General features: G+C 39.9%; 1 protein-coding gene across 2 annotated transcripts in view; it reads left to right on the top strand.

Annotated features, from left to right (window-relative positions):
• Positions 1 to 3,964: 3,964 nt before the first annotated feature.
• The window catches only part of epha3 (EPH receptor A3), a 224,311-nt gene continuing 214,715 nt past the window's right edge, over positions 3,965 to 13,560 (top strand). For both annotated transcript variants that reach the window (XM_033032598.1, XM_033032597.1), the window contains exon 1: positions 3,965 to 4,176. In XM_033032598.1, the coding sequence (XP_032888489.1) occupies positions 3,993 to 4,176 (184 nt within the window). In that variant the 5' untranslated portion in view covers positions 3,965 to 3,992. The remainder of the gene's footprint in view (positions 4,177 to 13,560) is intronic.

The raw sequence follows: 13,560 nt of genomic DNA, 5'->3' as shown, positions 1-13,560 counted from the left end.
AATACCAGCCTTTGTTCAAAACTCAGTCTTCAATTGTAGCATGTTTTGAAGTTACGGTAGATAATAGCTGAATAGAAATAATGAGAGTATTCTATTTGAGGATTATATTTCTATTGAGTATTGTTCTCCCATAACTGCAAGTCAAATATGGAGAGTATAATCATAATAACCAATTCAAAAATCTTTTTAAATTTTATTTAATTGTAAATCCCATTATGGCATTTAATATATAATGAATAGAATCATAAAACAATGACATCTAACAAGTTTTTATAACTTTGCTGTGATCATTTTATTATCATTGAAATATAAACAATAAAAAAGTTGTGCAATGAGTGAAGCTACTGTAAATGATTCTTATTATTTCATGTTATCCATCAGCGCATGTACCTTTAAAAAATTTGCAATAAATTCCATTTGTCATTTTCTCATCCTCAGTCACTGTGTTCAGAATATGTGATGATATATAGTTGACATCAAGTCAAAAAAGAGAAACTGAGACCGTTTTTTTCTCTTATGTTATTTATTTTTTTAATAATTACTAATATTCAACATTGCAACGTTTAGACTTTTGATTAAATTTCAGATTAATGCTGTTCATATTTTTTATTTAAAAAAAATATTACTCATTAAAGGGCTACTCATAGAATTGATGCATCCTGTGCCACATTTTACGCATATTATACCAAATTTGCAAATTTAAAGATTTTTTCACACAAAGGCTGACTGGATTAATTTAATTTGTAGTCAGGGTGCTGATTCTAGTTCAAACTGAAGCACAATAGATTCATTGCAAGTAGAAGAAACTTCATGTGTCACCCTGTGTGTTCTTTCAATTATAAGGACCTGCGCTCTTTCAAATGTTTATGTAACTCACATCAATTAAATTAGATCATTAAAAGGTTCTCTGTCTCGTGCTTGTACTCTTCACCAATTGGTTACCAAAAAATTTACTTCCATCCAGATTTAATCATTTTAATTATCAAGTGAATGCTAGAAAATAGCTGCCCTCATGCAATTCAACTTGTAATCTTTTAAAAAAATGAAGCCTACGTTAGCCAGTCATGTCATGATATACAAACTACGGCAATTTATTTTTGCTGGGGCTGGACTGGACTGGACAATGGAGAGGTGTCAAGTATCAATTGAGTATAATTATTATGCAACATCATAGTTGATCTTTACTGAATTCAAGCAGAAAGTATCATTTCTTTCCATTTTATATTTAAACTATTGCTTTTGAAATTTTGAAACTTCAAATTTATTTTGCGTATAATGTTTTTAAAAAAAAATAATCTTTGTGGAATGGTTTGTAGAATGCCACTTTCATATTTTATTGAGAAATTTGAATTTGTTCTTCATTCAGTGTCTTCTTCATAGGGTAATAAATGTTGCCTGCCAGTAACTCTTTCTTTTTGCATTGTTATGTTTCTAAAGAGTGTGTTTTGTGCTGAAAAACAACTGTTTCCCAGCTGTTGTCTGGCAACTGAACCATCCTACCAACAATTAGAGAGCAGTCCTAAACTGGTATCTACCTCTTTGGAGACCCTCAGACTATCTCTATCTTTGATCTAACTTTACTGGCTTTATCTTGCACTAAACACTGTCATTCCCTTTATCATGTAACTATACACTGTGGATGGCTAGTTTGTAATCATGTGTCGTCTTCCTGCTGACTGCGTAGCATGCAACAAAAGGTTTTCCTACTGTACCTCGGTACACGTGACAATAAACTAAACTAAACTAAGCTAATCGATGGAATGCTGATTAGAACACACAGCCTAACATTGTGCTTAAATCAGCTCCTGATTCCAAATAGAGCATGACAACTTTAAACATTGATTATTACTCTGGATGGATATATAGGGGTTGGAGAAGTGGATGACAACAGTATAAATTTAGGACCTTCAATGGCACTATCTCCTATTAAAAGAATCGATCCTTTAATCTCATTAATAGGAATCTGAGGGGTAACATTTTCACACAAAGGGTGGTGGGTGCATGAAACAAGCTGCTAGAGGAGGTAGTTGAGGCAGGGGCTATCCCAACGTTTAAGAAACAGTTAGACAGGCACATGGATAGGATGGGTATGGAGGGATATGGAACAGAAATGGGCAGGTGGGACATGGAGGGATGTGGAACAAACATGGGCAGCTGGGACATGTTGGCCGGTATGGGCAAGTTGGGCCAAAGGCCATGGCTCCACGCTGTATCACTCCATGGCTATCTCCATTGTGGTACACAACCCTAATAACCTACTTGATAGTAGCAGATGGAATTATTCAGATAACTTATTCACCATTAAAGATGTAAAGCAATAGGCATGGCAATGCATTGATAACTTACATTCTAAAAAGATAAAGTGATGGAGCAACTCAGTGGGTCTGGCAGCATCTGTGGAGGGAATGGGTAGATGTATTTGGTCAAGTTTCCTTGAGTTGCATCTACAGTTCCCTGTGTCTTGATTCTAAAAAAACTTCAACCATAACATCCATTTATATGTTGTCTCTAATGCAAAGAAACATCCCAGACACTTCACGGAGGATTGTTCAATCAGAGGGATCAAGCCAAAGTAAGAGCAACTTGGATGGATTGATAGTATACAAGGCCTTGTGGTTTGACAATAGACTTTATGATGGGATGTTTTGAAAGGTTGGAAGATAGGGAGACAAGCTCTGAGTGGAGAGAAAAAAATCACTAGTAATGTTAACATGGGTAATTAGATGCAGTTCAGTTGGAATAAGATTATGATTTAAATGTAATTATCGTCTTTGATATTTGCCACAGAATGCTGTGGTGGCAAAGTCAGTGGATATATTAAAGGCAGAGATAGATAGATTCTTGATTAGTACGGGTGTCAGAGGTTATGGGGAGAAGGCAGGAGAATGGGTTTAGGGGAGAGAGATTGATCAGCCATGATTGAATGACAGAGTAGACTTGATAGGCTGAATGGCCTAATTCTACTCCTATCACTTATGATCTTATGGCTTATGATATTAAAAAAATGATCTAATGCCTTAGGGAGAATGATCAACCAATTCTGGCATTAAACTACGTAAGGAAATGTTAAGGTAGTTGACCAAAATGTGATCAATGTTGAAGGGTCCTTTAAAGTGGCTTGAAGAAGGAAACAGAGATGAAGACGTTTTGAGAGGACATTTGTAAACTTATAACGTCAGAAGATGACAATTATTACCAGTGAAGGAGTGACAAAAAGCAATTTTATTTAAAAGTAAATAAATCCAAAATATACTTGATGCAGCCAAGTGGCTGATAACTAACAGTTTATCAAGTCGATGTGCCATGTTGAACTTGAAGGATAAAATGGGAATGAGGGGAGTGGGGGGGGGGGGGGGGGGGGGGTGCGGGTGGAAAGGGGGAAAGAGCATCATGGAGGAGAGTAACGTTTTGATTAGCTTGAAAAAAAACTTCACAATGCACGAAGATAATAAGTTTATACGTTGTGTCCCATAAATAGTTCTGCAGAAATAGCGAAGGCCCACGTTCCAACCTGACATGACTTACAAAGACAGGCAGAAAATGCTGGAGTAACTCAGCGGGTCAGGCAGTATCTCTGGAGAAAAGGAATGGGTAACGTTTCGGGTGGAGACCCTTCATCATTCCAAAGATGCTGTCTGACCCCTTGAGTTACTCCAGCATGCTGAGTTTATCTTCGGTGTAAACCAGCATCTGCAGTTCCTTCTTACACAACTCACAAAGATGCAGACATACACGATCTCGGAAAAAGGCAATCGCGATAACTTTACAATTAATAAGGTGTACGCGGTGGGAATTAGTTGGAAATGGGTCGGCTGCAAGCCATTACATTAAAAAAAACCCCATCTTTGCATGATTAAATATATCCTCGCCGTTGTGATGGTGGGGTGGGTGAGCGTTAGGACCCAGGTACAGCCCTTTGCTGGCAGTGGGAAGGCAATGCTGACTCCTCCTTATCTGTAGTGTCAAACTTGACATCACCCTGAAAGCTGTGTATGGTAACTTCCACGGCGATCACAGCTCCCTCAGATCAATGCTGGCATGCTTCACAGAGATATGCTCCACTCACAGTCGATCACAGCTCCAAAATGGCCTGGGCTTTGCGAATCTGCATTCTCCCTCTGATCCTCTGCTGTGTTATCTGTTCGGCACAATCGACGGGGCATTCTGCAAATGAAGGTAAGAATTATAAAAGGGAGATGGGAACATTATTTTCCTCGCTGAAGTATTCGAGACGGCTCAGCATTCGCCGAGTGGGTGGTACTGTATGTACGGCAAGAAGCTGCGCTTCCATCATCTGTTAAGGTGGTCAAGGGCGCAATTTAACAACATTAAACGATCAAAGCGGTCACCGTCTCATAACCTTACCACCGCGGTTTGCAAACTATTGTAAGTGTTATGCAAGGAAATGGTAATTAAATAAAAATCGATGGCGGGACCCGTGGTTAAAACGAGAGAAAGTTTACACAGGAAAGAATGCAATTTCTAACAGAGCAGGGAATTTTGGAATTATTTTAAACAAGGTTGTCCGCTATTATGTTGTGAAATGCTGAATTCGGTGCCCAAAGATGACAGAATAAGAGACATCCATCACACATATCCTGCAAGTCTGCATAGATTGGAGTCATACATATCCTGCAAGTCTGCATAGATTGGAGTGAAGTCTCACCGATAATTATCACGTATCTCTAAATAGGGCAGGAATGTGGAGACATGGTTTGTGTTGTGAAGTGCATTCTCAAAAGAGGGATTGAATTGTACATTTTCCCTGCCGGCATCTCCTTCGCATGTAACTATGCTAAAGGCAAGTTATGAAACTTTGATCGCTAGTTGAATTCTAGCTCCTAGTTTATATCAATGAAGAATTCTCGATGGGAGCTACAAATCACGCATAGGTCCATTTGCAGAGCGAGAGAGAGAAAAAACAAATAACTTTTACCGTTGAATTTATTTATGTAAATTGCTAAACTCTTCATACAGTTGGTTAGACCGTCTTATAGTATTGAGATGCCCAGCAAATAATTGACTATTATTTGGCCTTGAACTTTATTTTTTTTGTGATCTACAATCTGCACGTTTTTAAATCTTCTGCTTCTCGTGTATTAGGAGTTCGAAAGATTTCATTAAATAGAAAACATTGTGATTATGATAAATGGGGGAAATACAGAAGTCAGTGGAATGACAGAGAAAAGTGAAAGGTTTCCATTATTGTATTTTATCTACTTGGTTTTGGCTGGAGGGATCATTTTCAAATCACAATTTATTTAAATATTTGCTCATAAGTGGTCGGAAAATTACAGGCGATTTTATCTTCACAACTTTCTTCCCCTGTACCAACCGCTGTGGTTAATGGGGCTTCAGAACCTTGCGTACCAATGATAATTCCGTGCTTCCCATACACCGACCAAGTTTCACATTTCGGGAAAGATGTGCAATTTGAGTTAATAGGCGAATAGATGTCTTCATACATTTAGTTTATGAAATTTGAAGTTATTGTAAAATCTATTGATTTGATGGCTCGGTATAAAAAAAATAAGAATCTGTCATAGAGTGTGTTCTAATGTCAGCGATGCTAAATTATATTAGCATGGAAAAGCATAAGATGAGCGGGCAGAAAGTTGATTTGAATTTCTTGACTTGCAGTAACGTTTTTTTTTAAATCAATTAATCAAGTTAGTAGATATAAATCTCAATGCTGGATCCATCCAAACAAGTTGGTGAGATTAAACGAGACTTTATGTTAAAATTCACCCGCAAAACAAGAAGAATTGAATCAACAGGGTATTTTCTGTCATTGAAGCTGTCGCATTGGCAGGCACCTAGCTCTGGCGATGAGGTGAACCCGGCTAGTTATTCTTGCACGACACGCACTGTCGTTAAAAGTTTGGCGTGAGATTCTGGGCTTTCTCCTTTTCTGTTGCCCAGCAGTTTGCATACCTCATTCCCCTGTTAGTTTCACACACGAGGTCTGTGGCGTTTGAGTGACAATTACATTCACTGCCATTTACAATTCCCTGTGTAAGATGTATTTGTAACAGTGCAGAATCGTTTGTTGGACTTTTTATTGAACGTGCCCTTATTTAATTGTTAAACTTCAGGCGCTTGGAATAGTCCACAATTCGGGATGTGTATTTTATACAGGCGGGGTAAGTTTTGCTCTAGTTGCACTGTTTAGCATTACCGACCAAAATATGTGGTTTCATTCACCATGAAGTGATTATTCAATTAGTCACAATGACTTGAAATGTGACCAGTGCGGGTCAGTACAGAGCTTTCCTGAGCATCGGGAGCTCTGGCATCGGAAATCAATTTTGACACTTAATAGATTTTTTTTTTTTAATGTTACTCTATCAGAAACAGGATTTGGGGCGTTTTACTGAAGAATAGCCCGGCCGGAATAATAGTCTTAGTCAGTCGGTCTTAACCGGCCTAGTGTTCGATAAATCGTCTTGACCAACCGCCCCAGTGTAAAATGATTCCTTCTTCTCTTTCTTTAAGTTTAAATTAGTAAATGGACATCATCCGCCTAATTGCTTCCAGATGTGATTTGAGCGTTAAACTTTGGGTCTTTTTTTTGTGTTTCAAGGATACTTTATTCAAATATATTTTATTGTTACATGTACCTAGGTGTAGTGAAATGCTTTGGGTTGTGTCCAAAACAAAGCATGTCACTGTACCTAGGTGCACGTGACAATAAAGTATCTCTGAATAAAGTATATTTGAAACAAACAAAAGGATTAAAACATGTATGCTTAAATTACGGCGGAACACAATCAGTTTTGAATTGAACGAAACTTACGTTCACTTTACACTTTGCGCCTCTTTGAAACTGTATCAACACCCGGAGACTATTTGACCAGGTATTCATTTGTGTTGTTCACACAATTAAATACTGCTTCTATTTTATAAACAAGGCCTCGGCGGCCGGGCGGTGATCTCACTGGCCGCGCTTTGAAAAGACCAGATTCCCAGACTCTCCTCTTCAGCGAGAAATGTTTACCCTATGTGACCAAACTCGGAAGGTCTGGCGCTTGTTTTTCAACAATGGCCAGGACTCTATCCACAGCCCACTTCCACTCCACCACCCCATCAAAGGACTACCCCAGTTCTCTCTCTAACTCTCGATACTCTTCTCCCCGATTTCAACGACAATTTCACCGTCAATGAAGATGTAGTGCTGCACGCATATCCTCAGCTGCCTATATACTGGTTGTAGGTACAGGTACACGAGTACGTACATACCAGAGAAGCTGCCTGTCCTGCTGAGTTACTCCAACATTTTGTGTCTAATATAGACATGTGCATGCAGGCTAAATTACATACACGTTTATGCACACTCGTATGATACAATTGCACACTTTAAACAATAGCACAACCTATACAATCCCATATATATGTCACAAATACAGACACGAGACGTGATACAACCTCTCAGTCTGAAGAAGTGTCTCGACCCGAAACGTTACCTATTCATTTTCTCCGGAGATGCTGTCTGACCGCTGTAACTCCAGCTTTTTGTGTCTATCTTCAAATGTAAAAAAATACTATACGTGTACACGCCGAAGACCAGCACCCACATAGACATGATGAAATTACATACACCCAGAAATGATGTATGCACTGCCACAATTACAAATACACGTATGTACATATCCATTCATCAAAATGAGTTGGAACTGGCTAGTTGGGTGAAAGTTCTCTTTGGGCGATCTTCACCAGACACAATTGTCCATTGCACACAATTTACAATACATAACATTTAGAAAACTATCTAATAGTTATAAGAATTGGAAATTACATTATCACCACGAGTGGTGCCATTTTCACATCCTCTTAGTTAAAATTTAGAATAAATTTATTTTTCGCTTGGGCAGCTTACAACTCAACGGTATGAATATTGAAGATAGACGCAAAATGTTGGGGTAACTTGGTGGGACAGGCAGCACCTCTGGAGAGAATGAATTGGTGACGTTTCGGGTCGAGACCCTTCTTCAGACTGAGTGTTAATTTCTCTAACTTCAAGTAACCCTTAACATCCGCTCTCTCTCTCTCGTTCCCTCCTGCACCCTAGTCGCCGCACTAGTTTTACAGTCGTTCCACTGGCTGAATAACTTATCACTTATCCCACAGCCAACAATAGACCATTGTGGGCTCCACGTCCCCTTGAATATCGCTGCATTTTGCATAACCTCAATTCATTTGCCCTAACTACCGTCCTCGTCTCTGGTAGACAAAGATGCTGGAGAAACTCAGCGGGTGAGGCAGCATCTATGGAGCGAAGGAAATTGGCAACGTTTCGGGACGAAACGTTGCCTATTTCCTTCGCTCCATAGATGCTGCCTCACCCGCTGAGTTTCTCCAGCATTTTCGTCTACCTTCGATTTTCCAGCATCTGCAGTTCATTCGTAAACAACGTCATTGTCTCTCGTTCCCCTTTCCCCGGATTCTCAGTCTGAAGAAGGGTTTCGACCCGAAACGTCACCTATTCAATTTCTCCAGAGATGCTGCCTGGCCCGCTGAATTACCCCAGCTTTTTTTTTGTATCAGTCTTTAAATGTATAATCTTGATATATATTCGCATTGACAAAGCAAAAAGCACTGCCTTGTTCGGAATTAGCGAAGCTTATTGAACATAGGTTGTGAAAGTGCTGAATGCGAAGTCCCGACTGTGAGTTTAACAATTGCTTCGAGCGAAACATCTGTCACTTTCTATCGGGGCAACTTAATGGCTGTAAGTAGCCGAAGATGGCTGGGCAGATTGCGCGTTGCTTCCGCCCAGGACGCGTCCACGGCGCTGCAAAAGCAACGAATGGGCTGTTTTGGACCGATTTAATGGGACCGGCACTCTGCGAATTATGCACAGCTTGGCTGTTTTAAAAAAAGACGACACCTTCAAATCACGTTACTAATTGGATGCCCCCTATTCTTCCCACCGCTTATTGATTGCCTCGATAACGACCAAGGCTGTGTGAAAGGCACGGAGGGAGAACACTGATTATTTCGCCAAATTAGGCGGCGTAACCAGTGGGAGGATGAAAGGGTGGGCGGGGAGAGCTTGAGTGAAATCCACGGATTTGAACGGGACGCGTGGATTTCTCTCGACTGCTGTTGTTTCACAAGGCACCGAGTCTGAGAAGGTTTGGCAAAAATATTGATCCAGATTACAGAAGCGACGGGCAGTGAAGATGAGCATCCTCACCTATTTAGACAGTGAAGCCGATTGCACGATCCTGGGGGGAGGAGGAGGGGGAATTACTATTAAACAGTCGTTGTATAAGCTCCGGTGAAAACCTTTGTGTTACATTTTGTCCGGATGCTGTTGTCAGTTTATAAAGAAGCGCTCCTCCCAAAAAACACACCGCACACACAGAACAGCACGTAAGCCCCAGCGAGCGGTTTAGGGTGAGTTCTCGCCCTGGTAAAGGCTGTCCTTGTAAAGGCTGTAAAGGCAGACAACGGGGAGGCGGTGGGAGCTGGCTGCGAACGCAGGCGTAAGGCGACACGGTGAATCGCGGCGGGAAAGAGCCGCTCACCCGGCGTCAAACATAAAAACGTTAATGAAAGGACATGTGTTTTAGCACCGCGTTCACCCCATGGAGCTTCACACATGTTACAGGCGTCCTCAATGCCCCGCAGGGTTGTGTGAGTGTCTGCTCTACATTACCAGGCCTGGAGTTCTCTATTCCCATTGTCCGGGTGTTTCATAATTAGCATTTTGCTCATAATGCATGCATTTTTTAAGCCATCGGTTTGTGTGTGACTTATTAAACTGCCCATTTAATTTACAAAAAAAAATACAAGCGCGTTTCTGCCTGCGCACTGAGTAAGTGTGCCAGTGGATATAATGGTCACTTATTTTAAACAGAATGCTTTGCCTAGTGAAGTGTGAATGAAATCTTTTCAGCAAACTCCAAAGATTCAAACTGATTATCAAAGGTTAATGGGACGAGCACTAAATCGGCGGGGCACCCTGTGCAGAGATCACCGGGGCAACAACTATTAACCATTCCCTGTCATTCGGTGGAGCAAAGTATAGACATCGTACTTAGTTATAACGTAGCACTTAGTTATAACGTAACACAAAGCAGCACTGGAAATATAAACGAATAGTAATGATATGTTATATCTCCATGGACCTCATTCAAATGTGAATACATATTATTACTATAAAGTGAAACGATTATACACAATTTCAATCGCTCTCTTTCTTTATTTGAAAGAAAGTTACTTCTGAATTTTGACTTTGGAACCGTTTACACCTTTTTACCGTTATAACCACAAAACAAGTTTGCTCTTGTCAGCACGCCTAAAATAACGATAACAAATTATGTCAATTGCCGTAGTCATATCCCGGACAATAAATAACATACGTTGTCTGATATTGGTCATAAAAGGGAATGTCATCGTCTATTTGGATGCCTAAGGACGAGAGAATAAACAGCTAAACGCCATTAATTATGGTATTTGTTTACTTTCTGTCCGATTATAATCACAAATTTGCGTTTTATTGCCAATGCTTTACACGACGTAAACTATAAGCAACGCAATTCGACACAACTTTGTGCAAATGTTATTATAATTGGCCAATAGGACAGTTATCATTTTTTAAATATTTTATATCAATACTTTTTTGAGGTGAGCCCTCTAACCACAATGCTTGGTTTACAACCCTGGTAGGTTATGAAGAGAAAATGGCATCCCCAGAATACAAAAGATGTGAATATGCAATGTTTGAAAGCAATGTGAATTTCAAACACATTAATTGGAGACTTCTGGGATCCGTGGGGACTGGGTGGAATGGTCAGTACTGACTGACTTGATCGTTTTATTAGAATGCTACTTCACACACGAACAAGATTACATTCAGCAAAACCATTAGTCCACCAGGCACTGCATTTTCTGTAAAGTGAGCTCTCCCAATATGTAGCAAAATGACCTAGATTGTGCTCAGGAAGTAAGCAACAGGAAAATTCTCCACACAATAAAAACTACAGCCACTCACTTTCAAACACTATCTTCCAAAGTATCTCGTTATAAATTATTTGTTAGACGGGGTGTGGTTAGAGTAGACTCTCTTTAACACCTGAATTGGGAACAACATTAACTATCACCCAATGCAGTGGCTCCTATTGCAAGTAAACGTGTATACGTTGGAGAAGGTTAGGGGTTGAAAGTGAGTGTGTAATAGTTTCATTGGGCAGTGGGCTACTTGTACTCACTGAACAAAATGGTCGCTCAGCCAAGGAATTGTTGCATGGTGTATGTCTATGGACCTCCGTCCAAGTAAGGCAGACAGCGTCTCTGGAAAATGGCAGGAGAAAACTGACCAACAAACAAGCCTGTAGGAAAACAGAAAGCTCAACATGATCAAACAAAAATGTTTTTTTTTTTCAGTGTTTCATACTTGCTATTTTAATGCTTACTATTTGAGATGTTGTTTTGAAAAGTGTGCAGGGTATATTTGGGAGTAATCATGGTCACCAAAACGTTTTGGCATACAAGAATCCAAGAAAACACAAAGGAAGAGAAAGCTAATTTGTCCTCCCATTAATTTCCCTGTCAAATAAATATGATTATCAAATTCCTAGAAAGCTAAACATTATATTAAAATAAGAAACAAGTACCTTAAAAAATAATAGTTTAATATATTCCATGTTATTACAGAGATTTTAAAGCACGTTCATTTTTAAAATCGTTTCTGCAACCTATTTTTTGTTAGGCTGAAGATAGACACAAATTACTGGAGTAACTCAGCGAGCCAGGCAGCATATCTGTAGAAAAGGGAAGGGTGGCTTTTCGGCTGGGGACTCTTCAAGAAGTCACCCATCCCTTTTCTCCAGAGATGCTGTCTGACCCGCTGCGTTATCCGGCACTTTGTGTCTATGATACGACACGCTACCATAAAACTTTATTTATCCCAAGAGAGAAATAGCTCTGCCAACAGTCATAAAACACAAAATACATGAAACATGAAATTAAAGTGACGAGCAAAGTTTTTTTTTTTTTGGGGGGGGGAGACAGTCAACCCCATGACAGAGGGGGGGGGGGGGGGAGGGAGGAGTTGTACAGTTTGATAGCCACAGAGAAGAAGGATCTCCTGTGGCGTTATGTACTGCATCTATACTTCAAACTACATTTGTAAATTGATTTCCAAGTGTATTCTGCAATGTTGCACTAAACTGCTATTCTCAGCTTCTCTAAATTGATAGGATATATTTTAGATCCAAAGTGTACATTAACAACAGAGAAAGGGACAGCCCAGGTGTTACGAATCACTTAACAATCACTACCACATCCACTCTCAAGCACTCTTACACAGAGTCAACATTCATTAACCACCCTGGCCTCCAACCCAAGTGTGTCCCGTTGTATTTGAGAGGACCTGTAACCTGGGAACGTGGGAAAGGCAGGCACACGCGAACACACACACACACACACACAAGCACACAACCGCTGGTAAAATAACCTATATTACATGCATAGATTGAAAATGAGTGAAGAGATTGTCACAAGAGAAGAGCGGAGTGCCAGGACTATAATTAAGAGTTGATAGGGGTGGAGATTAGTTATACCAGCTGCGGACTGGGTGACTGATGGCTGTCGTTACTACAGCATTAACACGCTGTTAAAGCAGAGCCAGTCCAATCCTATCAATTCGCACCCACTGAATGAAAACTATGCCGGTCCGTCTTCCACACAATGTATTCTGACATTCCCTGTATTATCAGAAAAAGATTCTGACCAGAGAATGTTAAGGTGTGATTCTCACATAAACCTTGATGGCAATGAAATAACTAACACCAGGACCAGAATTGACATTTGACACTCAAGTCTTTTCTGTCGTTGAGTTACAAACAAATGGTAGCAACGTTTCAACATTAACTGTCATAAATCGATTTAAATTTTCATCGTGCTGTTCAACTCTGATTCTGAAATTAGATTAAAGCTTTTCAAGAAATGCTGAGCCATCATCGTTCTGTTTACACCGTGTTTCAGACAGTACACGGAAGAGATTAGATGTCATGACGAAACATGAGAGAAAAACAGGATTACTTTTTAACCCCACCACCATTGTTGTTGAAGAGTTACTTCCATGAGGTGGTGACATTTTGTTGCTTAACTGGTTGCTTTTGTAAAATATGTTCCAAATACATAAATTGTTTATTTGCAAGATAAAGTACCAATGATCTTGGATTTTGAGCTATATAACTTACTTAACATCAGATTATTCTATATAGTTCGGCATGGTTTCTAAATGGGAATGTTTGGAGTTTACAGCATTCGGATATGTATATGAATAAGCAAGGATGAGAGGGATAAGGGCCAAACATGGATAAATGGGTCTAACTTATGTGGGACTTCTTGGTCACTCAATGACTCTTAAGGAAGAAATGTCAGAACAGGATGAATAGACTAAGAAAAGGAATAGGTGACGTTTCGGTTCGGAATCCTTCTTCAGGCCCGATCTGAAATGTCACCCATTCTTTTTCTCCGGAGATGTTGCCTGACCCGTTGAGTTACTCCGGCATTGTGAGTCTATCTTCAGTATAAACCAGCATCTGC

The sequence above is a fragment of the Amblyraja radiata genome, chromosome 14, assembly GCF_010909765.2.
Source record: "Amblyraja radiata isolate CabotCenter1 chromosome 14, sAmbRad1.1.pri, whole genome shotgun sequence".
NCBI lineage: Eukaryota > Metazoa > Chordata > Chondrichthyes > Rajiformes > Rajidae > Amblyraja > Amblyraja radiata.
The sequence above is the reverse complement of the archived record's forward strand: the minus strand, read 5'-3'. Positions and strand labels throughout refer to the sequence as shown.